This window comes from Bactrocera tryoni, unplaced genomic scaffold, assembly GCF_016617805.1.
Source record: "Bactrocera tryoni isolate S06 unplaced genomic scaffold, CSIRO_BtryS06_freeze2 scaffold_25, whole genome shotgun sequence".
Lineage (NCBI taxonomy): Eukaryota > Metazoa > Arthropoda > Insecta > Diptera > Tephritidae > Bactrocera > Bactrocera tryoni.
This window is the reverse complement of record NW_024395977.1, coordinates 21,676,663-21,692,387: the sequence shown is the minus strand read 5'-3', so window position 1 is coordinate 21,692,387 and position 15,725 is coordinate 21,676,663. Positions and strand designations below refer to the sequence as shown.

At 35.0% G+C, this 15,725-nt stretch overlaps 1 protein-coding gene and 1 long non-coding RNA gene across 2 annotated transcripts in view; one reads left to right on the top strand and one right to left on the bottom strand.

The window, feature by feature from the left end:
• Nucleotides 1-361: 361 nt before the first annotated feature.
• Nucleotides 362-825, bottom strand: LOC120780340. The gene is made up of 3 exons (XR_005705863.1): nt 671-825; nt 523-618; nt 362-470 (listed from the first exon to the last, which is right to left on the bottom strand). It is a non-coding gene; the product is annotated as an uncharacterized LOC120780340 (long non-coding RNA).
• Nucleotides 826-1,838: 1,013 nt separating this feature from the next.
• The window catches only part of LOC120780798 (protein unc-13 homolog 4B), a 45,869-nt gene continuing 31,982 nt past the window's right edge, over nt 1,839-15,725 (top strand). The window contains exon 1 of the mRNA XM_040113047.1: nt 1,839-2,037. Within this exon, the coding sequence (XP_039968981.1) occupies nt 1,943-2,037 (95 nt within the window). The 5' untranslated portion in view covers nt 1,839-1,942. The remainder of the gene's footprint in view (nt 2,038-15,725) is intronic.

The window sequence follows — 15,725 nt, the reverse complement described above, 5'->3', positions numbered from 1 at the left end:
GCATTTATTAATCGCTACGGGAGTGCTACGAGCAAACGGGCAAGTAGAGCGCATGCACCAGATTATTATTCGGATGATAGCTTAGTTGGGAAACGAGAGTTCTGGAAACTGGTACAAGCGCGTGGAAAGTGTGCAACAAATAATCAACAGCACACCACCAAGAAGCACCAGACAATCACCTTTTAGAATTATGACTGGACTTGAGATGCGATTGAAAGGAATACCACATTTACTCGAACTGCTGGAGGAATCAGCCATCGAAGAGCTATTTCTAAAATAAAATCCTACATTTATTGGACGCAATGTCTCGTTAACAGCCATCAGTATGTTAAGTTTCGGTTAAAACAAGGTTTGGCAAATATTCAGGAGAGCGGCTTTTCCGAAAACGTGCACCAATTTTCACGGTAACTGTCTTAAAATTCGTGTTTTTAATTCCAATTTACGAATATACTCGTATCGGGCGCTTCTTTCTGCAATAATAATGAACTATAAATTTTCTTATTATGTATTTCTCATTTTTACCAATTCTCTTTTAAGACGAGCGCTCGAGAAAAATATCCCTGCTCGGTCCAAAACCCCGGTGTTCATAATTCTTCTGTGTCCAACTTCTTCTTCTTTCTGTAATAATAATGAATTATAAATTTTCCTATTATGTATTTCTCATTTTTACCAATTCTTTTTCAGACCCGAATATTGAGAATATTGATAATTCCAAAACGATCAGTGCATGAATCAATAGTGCCTATTCGAATTTAAAACAGTGATGCCATAATTTCGAACATAACCTTGCCATTTTCATTGAAGTGAAGTACATAAAAACCATTTTCTCTTATTGATTAACTAAACAACATCAATAATTACGTGTATATAATTGATAGAAAATATATTTTTAACATTCAAAGACATGTTTAGTGTAAAAGTGAATTTTTAATTTTGGGAAAAACGATGTTCTTTTATTAAAACAAAGAAAATATTTTTTTGCATACTCGCAAAGTAGAATTATAAACGAGTATTTTAAGACACTTCCTGTGAAAATTGGTGCACGTTTTCGGAAAAGCCGCTCTCCTGAACATTTACCGTAAAATTCATCTGTAAGTCGTGTATGTTTAAAACATTTCATATCGATTGAAAACACAAATGTGTCGTGTATAGTTACTTTAACTACTATAATTAACTGTAAAGTGGTAAACACATAGAGCGCCACAGACTGCAAACTACATCTGTCAAATATTAAAATACACACGTTCTTATGGACACTGTTATTTTGATTGCTGCACGACTACACGACTGTAGGCCGACAGTTGTCGCTCTCGCTAACTTCAACATGCTCCTATTTTTGCCAACGACAGTAGGACGACAATAGAGTTGACAGTAGAATGGAAGATATAAAGAGGAGGTAGAGTGGTGATGCCACTAATATATAAAATGTAAAATTATTCGCAGCTGTAACAAACTTAAAGTTATGTTACAAATAAAAGTATAAAATAGCTCTATTATATCATTTGTAATAACAATTGATAATTTAAAACAAAAATATTTACCTATTTACTTATTTTTTGCATAAAAAATTTCACTTTGAACAAAATATTAAAATTCCATTGAAGTGAAAGGAATTAGTATGGCCACAACGAAATTGTGTACATGCAAAATGGACAACTGAGTTGTTTTGTGTACATGCCGGCCATTGTTATGTTGTTGCTTCTCACAAATGTATATGTAGTAAGATGCACAACGACGTTTTCAGTTCACTGTCGTGCTGCTGCAGTCTGTAGCGCTCTATGTGTTACGCACTTAAGTGTAAACCATGGTCTAAACGATGGTTAAACTAGAAGTAATTAACTGTCAGACGTGAATATATGTATGTTTTATGTAAATAACTTGATTTGACTCATATTTTGACCACTATAACTTGTTATTATCAAACTCCAATTGCTGAATTTTTATGAAATTTAATATGGATGAGGAAAGGATGTGGAAAAGCATGTTGGCAAAGTTACTGGAATTGAAAGTTAATCCACCCACCGAACATGAAAGCAGGTAATTAGATATGTATATAAAATAATGTGGGTCGGCTTTAGTATACCATCCCACGATTTCAGGGTTAAAAGTGGTATGGTTGGATAGTGCTGATGCTCCAGATTAAGTATATATATAATTATTGCCGCCGAAAACTTATAGTTTTCGAGATATTTGCATTTAAAGTTGAAAATTTTGCTAATTTAATTTTGCAATTTCTCGACTTATGGTTAGTTTTTCTTCCGTATTATGCACTTTTTATACACTTACAATTCACTACAATATTTCTACATATTTGTTTTTTATTAATAGTTTAGATGTTTGCTTAAAATAAGCATTTTATATTTTACATAAATATTATTACACGCACAATAACAATAAGTGTTCCGTGTTGTCAAATAATAAGTATTGCCATATCTACACATTTATCAAACGAATAAAAAATAGGTTTATACGCCAAATACATAAATCATTATCCTTTTTCCTGCTATATCATGAGTAATAATCAAAAAAGGAGTTTTACTCGAAAAAAAACCCTGACACACCCTGGTGTTGGCACACCCCGAGGTTGGATCGGCCAGGGTTATTTTTTTGAAGCGCGGCCAAAGGCCGCCAACGCAAAAAGGAGTTTTACTCGAAAAAAAACCCGACACACACTGGTGTTGGCACACCCCGGTGTTGGATCGGCCAGGGTTATTTTTTTGAAGCGCGGCCGAAGGCCGCCAACGCAAAAAGGAGTTTCAATCGTAAAAACCTGACACACCCAGGTGTTGGTCGCCCAGGATAATTTTTTTCATGCATTTGAGTTTTTTTAAATTTATTTTTATTGTTTTCAATCATTTGTGATATGGTAACACTTATTATTTGACAGCACGGAACACTTATTGTTATTGTGCATGTAGTAATATTTATGTAAAATGTAAAATGCTTATTTTAAGCAAACATCTAAACTATTAATAAAAAACAAATATGTAGAAATATTGTAGTGAATTGTAAGTGTATAAAAAGTGCATAATACGGAAGAAAAACTAACCATAAGTCGAGAAATTGCAAAATTAAATTAGCAAAATTTTCTACTTTAAATGCAAATATCTCGAAAACTATAAGTTTGCGGCGGCAATAATTATATATATTCTTAATCTGGAGCATCAGCACTATCCAACCATACCATTTTTAACCCTGAAATCGTGGGATGGTATACTAAAGTTTCCCCAATAATGTAAACAAAATGAGTAAATGAAATTATTTTTATAACAATGTGAGTTTTTGGAATGATTTTTATGCATACTATTACTTTATTAATTCTGAATGCGCTTGTAAGGATAGGGGGACAAATTCCGATTCCTTTGGTACCGCGAACTGAAGGTACCGTTGGAAAGATTAAAAAATATATACGGTTATTCGACTTTAAAGTTCAAAAATTCCGGGGAAAACTTTAATATACCGTCCCAAGATTTCTAGAATAAAATGGGTACGGTCGGATAGAGGAGGTTCTCCAGATCATGAATATTAAAATCTTACAGTTTTGAAGATAATATTTGCGTTTAAAGTTGAAAATTACCACTATTTGAATTACATATTTTTTCGATTTAATGTTAATTTTATGTTGACTAACACTTCAATAAATCATTTGTACCCATTTTTTACATAATATAGTGCACAAATAGTTTTATATCAATATTAAACTTATTGTTCAAATCTGTTTATTTGACAACAACTCTAGGGTTGCAGTCTGTCAAATAATCAGATATCGACATCTTTTGTAAATTAAATAAAAGAAATAAAAAAATAGATTATTCCCAAAAAAAGGATTTTCGCAAAAAATCTTTTTATTACCCGCAAATTAGGCCTTCGGCCCCGCTTCAAGAAAATGACTCTGGTCGGTCCAACACCGGGTGTGTCAAGTTCTTTTTTGCGTAAAACTCCGTATAGCGTTGGGGGCTTTCGGCCGCACTTCAAAAAAATAACTCTGGTCAGTCCAACACCGGGGTTTGTCAAGTTTTTTCGAGTTAAATTCCGTTTTGTTAATCTTTTTTTCCGTTGTATTTTTGTTAGGGCACGATTACTTTGGCGGAGGGGTAAAAAAAACGAATTTCCCTATAAATCGGTATGTGCGGTTAGGGGAGCTTCTCCAGAGAAGAAATATCCAATAATAATATAAAATAAACTTATATGTTTTAAAATATTCACGATTAAAAGTTCAAAAATTTGCACTAATAACACATGGTATTTCTCTATGTTTCACTAAATTTTTTCACGTTTTTCACTCTGTATATTTAAATATACACTCTAAACATTAAAATAAGTTCCCATTTCACTTTTATTTTGTTATATTTTACCTGAAGTGATTAATTTAAAAATCACTTAGCACACTCATCGTTGAAAAGGTAAGATTATTTACAATTATGAGGAAAACGAGCCTTGCCACATCTTAAACAGCAAATATGTAGGATTTTTAACAAGTTCTCTTTGTTTGTTTTTTCGCGTGATTCTTTTTTCTATATCAACTATAAAACAAAAATACTTTCTACATATGTATATACATATGTAATATGTGATTTATGTAACTGAAGTACTTTCGCGTAGTACTACTTTCTGCGTTGGCGGCCTTCGGCCGCGCTTTAAAAAATAACCCTGGTCGAGCGAGTACCCGGGGTGACTGAAGTACTTTCGCGTAGTACTCATTTCTGGGTTAAAATAAAAAATATATATTGAGTTTCGTTAAAAAGTGGTTATACTTTTTGGTTATCTTGCACGGATATTGAAACAAAATTTGAGTTTTCGTTACAAAATGGTTAAATTTTGATTATTATATCTGTCAGCGCTTTTCATATATTTTTGAGAATACGTTGTTTTGTATATTAGGTGACAATATATATAATATTATATAATATTATTATATAATATTACTATATATACATATATATATATACATATATATATATATAATATTACTTATTTCTTTAATAAATTAAATAAAAAAACTGATAAAATTGTAAAATGTGGATTTATTTAAAAGTTTATAGATTAATTTAATTAATTTGAAGTGAAAAATGTGAGTAACTAACCGCAAATGTTAGTTAAAGTTCAAAAATTCCCAAAATTCGAACATTTCAAGAAGCTATTTCACCACATTAAACACACTTTGCTCTCATTTTTCACTTCAAATAAGTAATGCTATATGTATAATAATATTATGTCATAAAGTGTAAAGTATAAACACTCTTTCCATGCATATGAATATTCTCTTTATTTAATTTAATAAACAAATAAGTAATATTATTATATGTGTTTATTGTCACATAAAATACAAAGCAACGTATCGTCAAAAATAAATGCAAATCGCTGACAGATGTAATAACCAATATATAACTATTTTATAACATAAAAACAATTTTTTTAATAGGAGTGGTTTCTATTATATTAAGGTGTGTGCTTATTAAATAATCCGAATTTCAAGAGTTCAAAAAATTCTTTGTATAAAATTTGCAGACATCTTGCGCTAGTTAAGGAACGTATTCCTTATATGTAATAGTAACAAACATCAAAACAACCTTTTGTCTCAGTAAACAGAATGCAGAAACAACCTTGTGTTGGAACAATTGAAATGCACTATCACTACAACAAACCATCCTAAACAAACAAGTATAAAAAAAAAAGAGTTTGTATACTACAACAACATTATCTTAAAACAAAGCAAATGTATTTCAGCAAACAGTATACATATATGTAAATAAACCTAAACAAATAATATAATCTGTATCTTAACAAACTATCAACTAGTAATAAGTAAACATATTAGTTAGTATAAATAGAAGTAAGAACCATGTAATTTTTGGCAACTCTAGCTGATAAAGGACTGTGTAATTGTGCGTGCTAAGAAAAATTAAATAATTTTGGTGTGAAAAGGCAAAAAATTTCAAAATCTAATCATCAATCCAAAGCGCGGTACTCAGGTGTATTCAAGTGTATTGGAGTGCAGAGGCAGCAACTTGTAGCCACTGACTATTTTGGTTTAGAAGGTTTGTTACTTCGCCGATATCACTTCAAGTTGGACACAGAGGAGAACCATCAGCTGTTTTGGAGACTTTTTGGCGCCACGAAAAATTGTTTATATTACATTAGCCTAAAAGTATACAAAAATTTTTGATTGGTGTAACAATGGCGTCGAGTAAACATGTCTGTATAACTTGCTCCAAGATTATAAGGAAACTCAGGAAGTATAAGCTGCAATAGTTGTAGGTGGTTCCACAAAAAGTGCAGCGACTTGAGTGACGAAGGTTTCAAAAAAATTGCTGCTGCGTTTCGGAAAACTGGTCGTAATGACTGGCGGTGCTCTGGCTGTCACTCAGAGGTCAGTATTATCGAGGCAATCAATGACAGTGATGATGACGACAATGATTTGCCGTTATCAACAAGCAAATCCGAGTTGGAGAATATGTTCGAGAAATACTTAACACCGTTCAAGAAAACAATTGAAAATATTCAGACCAGCGTTGCAGGGATCCGGCAGGACTTGAACAAATTGGCGAAGAACAACAGGGCAATCTCGCAGCAGTATAAGCAATTAGAAAAGAGGGTCGGCGCTGTTGAGAATAAATTAACATCGTTCGATGCACATAATGTGGATCCCAACATTATAATAACGAAGATCAATGAACGCAATAAGCGTGAAAGAGAGGTTATTGCTTTGAACGTGCCGGAGTCTTTGAAGCCGGTAGGCAATGATCGACGTCGGGATGATTTGGAGAAGGTTGTCGCATTATTACCACAGGAGATGTCAGAGGTGGGTCCGAAACTCGGTCTCCGTAGACTCGGCCGTCCTGTGGTAGGTAAGATTCGTCCGCTACTACTAACTACGGAGTCTGTAGCAGATGCTAGGAGTCTATTGCGTATCAAGACAGCTGGTGAGTCTGGCATCTCATTTAAGGCGAACCTAACTCGAGCTCAGCAGGAGCATCTCAGGAATCTACGTACTGAGCTTGATAATCTAACTAAGAGCGGAGATAACAGCAAGACAATTAGATATATTAATGGGGTACCGAGGATAGTCGATAAGCAGACTTTTCGTGCGCCAAAAGAAAAGCCTAAAAATTCGTAAGCTAGATATATACTACCAAAATACTCGAGGGTTAGCTAGATATATACTACCAAATTAAAAGAGTTCTTAATCTCATCAGCAGGGCATCAATGTGATTTGATTTGTGTTAGCGAGTCATGGCTTCATGAATCAATATCAGATAGTGAAGTGGTAGATGATACGTATTTAATATTTAGGAAAGATAGAGACAACCAAACAAGCAATTGCACGAGAGGTGGAGGTGTTTTCATAGCGGTGAAGCGCAGTATTAATGCTGAACTACTGCCAACTAACTGTAGTAGTGTCGAGCAAATCTTTATTAAAGTAAAATGTACCGAGGGCGATCTAGTGGTTGGATGTGTGTATCTCCCACCACAGTCGTCATTGGATAAGTATGTGAGTCATATGTCAACAATTTCTTATTTGAAGGAAAAATATCCCAACTGTGCATTGATTATTGTTGGCGACTATAATCTCCCCAGTAGCTGTCCTCAAGACAAATGTGCAAATACGGTATACAGTGAGATGAGTGTGGCTAACTGTCAACAGTATAATCAAATTCGTAACATAAATGATCGTACGCTTGATTTATGCTTTAGTAGCATTGAAATATATGTGGACAGTGCCGAGGCTATTATTGATGAGGATAAGCACCACCCGGCTATAAGTATACGTGCCGAAATCAAGGCCAACCTAAAAACGAACGTGGCACCGACCTATGCATTCAAGAAAGCGGACTACCGGGGATTGAATTACTTCTTTTGAGGATTAACTGGATTGAACTGTATAAATTAGTATCACTGGATGACAAGGTAAACTGGCTATACGATAGAATTAACGATGGAATTATGCAATTTGTTCCTGTCCATACGAACAGGAAAGGCAACTATCCATGCTGGTTTTCTAGGGAGCTGATAGGGAAAATACAGCAGAAAAAGGATGCGCATACAACATACAAAAGATTAAAAACCAGTTACGCCTACAATGTCTTTCGTCGGTTGCGATCGGAATGCAAAAGAATCGGCAAAGGGTGTTACAGCGCATACACGTCCAGGATGGAGGAGCTTGTGCGGGTAGACACGAGTCAGTTCTGGAAATTCATCAAAAGCAGGAGACGGAACAATATGGATATTCCATCCGCCGTGTCGTGGAAAGATAGTGTAGCTACGACGGGTGGGGAAGTGAGCAATCTTTTTGCGTCGTTCTTTGGTAGCATCTATGCGAAACTTAATGACAATGGGAACCAATGCCCACAGCTCAAGCTGCGGAAACATTGACTAGTTACGATGTGAAACTATCGGAACTCACCATCCGCTTCGATGAAGTGTACGAGCAAATGTGCAAACTAGATGGAAAGAAGGGAGCCGGACCAGATGGAATACCAAACATTTTACTGAAGAACTGTGCAGTCGGACTGGCTGAACTAATAACCCACATCTTTAGTAAATCACTGGAGATGGGTATTTTTCCGACGGCGTGGAAACGCTCGTATATTTGTCCTATTTACAAGGCAGGGTCGAGATCTGAGGTGTCCAACTACAGGCCAATATGCATACAACCGGCAATGGCTAAGTTGTTTGAGAAACTAGTTTTACCGCAGGTGAATTTCGCCTTCAAGAATACAATCTCGACCAAGCAACATGGGTTCTTTGGCGGCAGGTCTACGACTACAAACCTTTACCTGTATGTCGACCACGTACTGAGAGCGTTGGACAAGGATGAAACAGTTCACACTATCTACACGGACTTCAGCAAAGCCTTTGACATGGTGGATCATGAGCTCTTAATAGAAAAGATGGATCGGTACGGAGTGGCAGGAAACGTATTGAGTTGGTTCAACTCGTACTTGACTGGGAGATCTCTGCAGGTGCGAGTCAATGGCTATGTGTCGTCCGCGTTTAAAGTGTCGTCCGGGGTTCCACAGGGTTCCCATCTGGGGCCAGTGCTGTTTAGCATATTTGTAAACGACATTGGGACCAAAATGTCGTCGGACTATCTACTTTATGCTGATGACCTCAAGATCTTCAGAAAGATAAGCACTGAGGATGATGTTAGCGCATTACAGCAAGACCTCGATAGACTTGAGGAGTGGTGCGACGAAAATAAATTAAGTTTGAATTTGAAAAAGTGCGTGGTGATGTTCTTGTCACGGTCCTTGAGTCGTCGTACAGCAGTCTACCGTATTGCTGATCATCAGCTAGAAGAAGTCACAGTTGTGAAAGATCTTGGTGTCATGATCGACAATGCACTAAATTTCACCGGGCACATTGACAAAATTACATCACAGGCATACAGGACGCTTGGGTTCATTTTCAGATGTGGTGAAGACTTCAGGAATGCTGATACGTTCGTAAGGCTGTACACGACCTTGGTGCGTCCGATGTTGGAGTACTGTTCAGTGGTTTGGTCTCCCCATACCGACTGCCTCATTGACAAAGTGGAGAGAGTGCAGAAGAAACTCTGTAAATATGTCGCGTACTTCCTGGGACGTAAAGGATGGGTCGGAGGCTCGGAGGAGGTTCGTGGTCAATTTGGGATTTGTGACCTGATGAGTCGGAGACAAGTATCAGATCTCTTGTTTGCCTTTAAATCACTAAATGGATTAATCGACTCTCCGGAAATATTGGAACAATTCGGCATCGTAGGCCGTATGCCTGGTCTGAGGTCGCACAGACTGTTAAAAACAATCAACTCATCGAAGAACTACGTGCGGGGCGGACCGAGGAGCAGGGTTGTAGACTTAGTCAATAGACACTATGAAAATATTAATATGTTTGGTTGTACATATGCGAGCTACGTCTCTAGGGTTAAGGAATTAATTAATGGTGCTAAGTAATAATGTATCAATACTGTATCATTGATGTGTGATTTGCCTAGTCATGGGTATGCCTTCTTTTTTATTCTTATTTATGTTAAATTTTTCTGTACAAAGCCGATTGGCGTGAATTAATAATAAATAAATAAATAAATAAATAATAAGTTAGTCTTAAAAGTATTAATAAAGAGTACACATTTCGGTGCAGCTCAAAATATATTTTTTTGACTCATTTTTACTTCTGGTAAAAATTAACTGGGGGCTCAACCGGGATGGCAAATTTATTTGCTATCCAAAAAGCCAGATTTTATTCCGAAAGGAATAAATCAAAAAATTCCTCAGAAAGTGAGACTTCCAGCACTAAATGCCATGAAAAAAGTGCAGAAACAAATGGCATTCCAGAATGAATGAAAAGCAGATCCTGAAGAAACGGACAGCGACGAATTCAGCAAGATTCAAGACAGACCCTGAAACAGCGGACAGCAACAATTCCTGAAAAAGTGGAACAAGGTAAAAAAGTGTAGGTCCTGAAATAATGGATAATACTTTCACCAAGATTCGCAATAGACTCTGAAAAGGCGGACAACGTTGAACCCTGAAAAGTCCTGAAACATTGGACAGTTAATTATCAGTTAGGAAGAAGCAAATATGGTCCAACTCCAAGCACAAGCAACACCAATTACCCAAAAAAAGGCACCGAAAACAAGGCAAGCCAAAATAGGAAAATGGTTGTTGAATTCTAGAAAATTAACGCTAATTCCAAACGAATTAAAAGAAGACATTATTTGAAACACGAAAAAATAATTAAGTATATAGTATAATATAGAAAGGTATTAATGGTAAACAAAAAATTAATCAAATAGATATAACAAGTGAAAATTTCCACAAACACAGCCAATAATTCCAAAAAAAGGCACTGAAAACAAAGCAAGCCAAAAAGAAAAATTTTTGAATTTTAGAAAATTGACGCTAATTAAAAACTAAATTATAAGAGAAAAGAAAGCATCATAAGAAACATGCAAAAATAATTATTTACTAAATAATATAATATAAAAAGGTAAACACAAAAAATTAATCAAACACATAAAATAATTAATTATTATAAGCAGACTTCAAGCCTAGATGTTTTGAAATGAGGACATTTCATTTTAACAAAGGGGAGACTATATGTAATAGTAACAAACATCAAAACAACCTTTTGTCTCAGTAAACAGAATGCAGAAACAGCCTTGAGTTGGAACAATTGAAATGCACTATCACTACAACAAACCGTCCTAAACAAACAAGTATCAAAACAACATTGAGTTTGAATACCACAACAACATTATCTTAAAACAAAGCAAATGTATCTAAGCAAACAGTATACATATACGAGTATGTAAACAAACCTAAACAAATAATATAATCTGTATCTTAACAAACTATCAACTAGTAATAAGTAAACATACTAGTTGGTATAAATAGAAGTAGGAACCATGTAATAAGTTAGTCTTAAGAGTATTAATAAAGAGTACAAATTTCGGTGCAGCTCAAAATATATTATTTTGACTCATTTTTACTTAATGTAAAAATTAACTCGCTCTGAACCGTGTCACAATGCAATGGATGAAGTACTAGATGAACTGCTAGAGGATATACATAACTTTAATCATCTGTAGTAGACGGGGAGACGAACACATGTTCCGAAATCTATTCATTGGCGAGAAAATGTTCTGTGTTGCTTTGACGATGGAAGATTTTTAGAAATGCTGCCCGTCAGCAAATGCCAATTCGCTCATTTCCTAGAAATATTTTCTAATGATATGAACTTTACTAATTCAAGTTTACAAATATGTACCTGTAGATTTGCAACTCGCAATCGTATTGCTCCGATTAGGTTCATCGGGTGAAAGTGCTTCTATACGTAAAATCGCTCCAACTTTTGATGTGGGAGATGGAGGTACATTGACCAATATCACCAAAAGAGTTTTTCGGCAATTTTGAGTAAACTACCCCAATTCATTCATTGGACTGGACCGACAGAGCGCCAGGAACTTGTTTTCCAAACATTCTGCGAATTACCATATAACATTGGTTACATTGACGGAAGCGAAATTAAACTGGCCGAAAAGCCTAATAAAAGTCATGAGATGTATTTTTCTCGGCAACGAATATACTCTATCAAATTGCAAGTCGTATGTGACCATAAGGTACGCATATTACATGCAGAAGTGCGCAATCCCGGAAGCTACCACGATTCTAAAGTGTTTAGGAAATCTCATATTGGAAGAAACACAACTAGCTTATTTAGTGGAGAAGAGTGGATTGTAGGTGATTCTGCCTATAAGTTGACAAAACATTTAATAACACCATACCGAAGCAATTCTTCTTTAGCGAACTCTGAAAGACAAGCTAAATTCAACAAAGTACACAGCCAGTATCGTGTTAGAGTCGAAAATTGTTTCGGGATTCTTAAAGAAAAGTTTTGTAGTTTGAAACAAATGTGGATACAAATAAAAGACCGAGAGAGTCAAACATTTTTTAATAAATGGGTACTTGTCTGTTGTGTGCTGCACAACATACTCTTGAAAGGGCGAGATTCTTTACACTTTGAAAGGCAAACTGTCGAAGCCCATGAATGCCAATATGATGGAGATGCTATTGTTGCACCTACCCCTGAAGTAAAAAGACAAGCACTATACAATTTAATTTTTGAATAAAAATTCATATTTTTGTTTTAATAACAAGTAACTGAAAATTATTTATTTGTTTATTGATTATTATATTATATTATTATTATTATTTTTATATTTCATTTCTATTTCCAATTTTCTATTTCTTTCATTTTGCTCCAACTCCATTTGTTTGAGTTGAAAATCGTATTCAATCTTTTTCTTTTCATTTTCATTTTTGTTTGCTTCAACTTCTTTCATCCAATTGCTTTTTTCAATTTCAAATTGAAGCTGTTTTTCTTTAAAGCTCATTCGTTCAGCTTCTAATGTAGCCGGTCTATCAATGGCAGTGTTTTGGTGTTTGGCCTTAATTTTTTTTGGCAAACGCAATGAGCCAGGTGCCAATTCAGAAATGTCAAGTTCTTCATTACCACCACCTCAACTTCCCTCTCTGAGCAAAAATGTCCGCTAATTGTCTGTAATGAGGACAACTTCTAAGCACTTTATCTGTAATAAAGCAAATCATTGATTAGAATTTAATTTCAAAGTTGATATTAAAATATAGTATATAAAATGTACCCATCACAGTCAGCTCCACATCGCCATCCTCTACTCCAGCGCCCGTGGAATTTAGCCAGTGCTCTGCCGATTTCATTTGGCATTTTAAATACCGAACCTTACATTTTAAAATGTTCCACGTCGCTTCAATTTTTGTTGCTGCAAGCAACTTACTATAGTAGATTTTCGCTGTTGGTTTCTGCAATTAAAGGAGATGTAATTAAATCGAAATAAATAACTAATGTGTCGAAAACTCACCTCGATGTTTCGGTGTTCCTGCATATAGCACAGCACTGCTTTGATTTCGGCATCCATCCATTTTTTCACAGGGAAGAATTTAGTATACCGTCCCAGGATTTCAAGGATAAAAAGGATATGGTCGGATAGAGGAGATTATCCTGATCAAGGACATATATAGTTATAGCCGCAGGAAGCTTATAGTTTTCGAGATATTCGCGTTTAAAGTTGAAAATTTGCAATATTTTAATCACATATTTTCGATATATAAAATTAATTTTGCACTTATATTTTTCACTTTATATCCACTAACACTTCACTAATTCATTTGTGCACATTTATTTTATATAATATAGTGCAAAAATAGCTTTTAATATACATTTAAATTATTGTTGAATTATGATTATTTAAGAATAACAAATGAATTACAAACTATCAAATAATCAGTGTTACCTTATCGACATCATTTGTAATAAAGTGAGAAGTTTATACCCCAAATACGAGAATCAACAACCTATAAAAAAAATAACCCTGGTCGGTCCAACACCGGGGTGTATCAAATTTTTTTCGCGTAGAACTCCTTTTTGCGTGGGTGGCCTTCGGCCGCGCTTCAAAAAAAATAATCCTGGTCGGTCCAATACCGGGGTGTATCAAATTCTTTACGCGTAGAACTCCTTTTTGCGTGGGCGGCCTTCGGCCGCGCTTCAAAAAAAAAATAACCCTGGTCGGTTCAACAACGGGGTGTATCAAATTTTTTTCGCGTAAAACTCCTTTTTGCGTGGGCCGCTTAAATTGTTTATATATTTTTTATTTTTTATCAACGATTATGTTTCCTGCATTTAGGGTACAACATTTCTTTATATTTTTTTTTGTTTTAGTTTGTAAAATATTTTAGTATGGTAACACTGATTATTTGTCAGTTTGTAATTCAATAAATCAATAATTTAAATGTATGTTAAAAGCTATTTTTGCACTATATTATATAAAATAAATGTGTACAAATGAATTAGTGATGTGTTAGTGTATATAAAATTGAAAAATATAAGTGCAAAATTAATTTTATATATAGAAAATATGTAATTAAAATATTGCAAATTTTCAAATTGAAACGCGAATATCTCGAAAACTATAAGCTTCCTGCGGCTATAACCATATATATTCGTGATCTGGAGAGTCTCCTTTATCCGACCATACCCATTTCATTCCCGAAATCTTGGGACGGTATACTAAAGCCGACCCTTTTCACCTCCTTTTCTCGCTGACGCTTTCGCATTTCTGTAGACACTAAAGATGGAGTATAAACAAATGACAAAAAATTTATATTTATTTTGTGCTTTGTGATTCTTACTTATTTTGATGATTTTTGATAATTTTTGCTGAAAAATGGAAATGCCATTCGCTTAGTTTTATTTATTTTTTGTGCTGCCATTTAGTAAAATTCCAACGACTTTCTAACACTGGAAATAAGCAAACAACCACATAATCTGTAAACAAGGGCCTTGGTTAAAGTTGGTTATTTTGTCATACCGCATTTTGTTGTTGTTTACTTAATCACATAACCCGATAACCACCTTATCGTGAACAGCCTAAATGTTTTTTTTTTTATAGTTAATAAAAAAGAATCACCTGAAAGTAAAAACAAAAATTTTTTAATATATATACATATTATAACAGGTGGCGCAAAAATTACCTTCCGACCTTTTTTGGAAAATGAAAAACTCTTGAAAAATGAAAAACGTTGATTCTGCTTGTGGATTATTTTTATTTGGTCTTTTAAATTGTTTTACATCAAGTGGAGAATATGATATCATGTAAATGGCCGCCGCCACAGTTGATTGTCATTTGAGCCCTTTTTATGGCATTTTCCATCACTTTGGCCAGAACTTCCGGGGATAGGTCCTCACATTCTTGACGGATATTGCCTTTAAGAGCTGCAAGAGTCTGAGGCTTGCTGACATAAACCCGCGATTTCAAAAAGCCCCACAAAAAGAAGTCTGGGGCGGTCAAATCAGGCGATCTTGATGGCCAGTGAAAATCGCCAAAACGGGAAATTAGGCGCCCGGGAAATGCATCCTTCAGCATATCGGTTGTGCCACGCAGTGTAGCGTAACATTGTTTATTTACGTGTATTTCGCATGTGTTTACTGCACAAATGTCAAAACAGAACTGACATTAGAGATCAATTGCAAGATTTATAGCATCTTCTGATCATCTTCTGACTTTTGCGCCACCCTGTATATATTATTTGACGTAGAGGTTTTTCTGCATTGCATATTTTACACTCTGGTAAGCATCAAAGCCAAGGAAATACCCCGAGCTGTTAGCAAAACTTAAAAATATTGAAAAAAAAAAATTCAAAATTCATTAA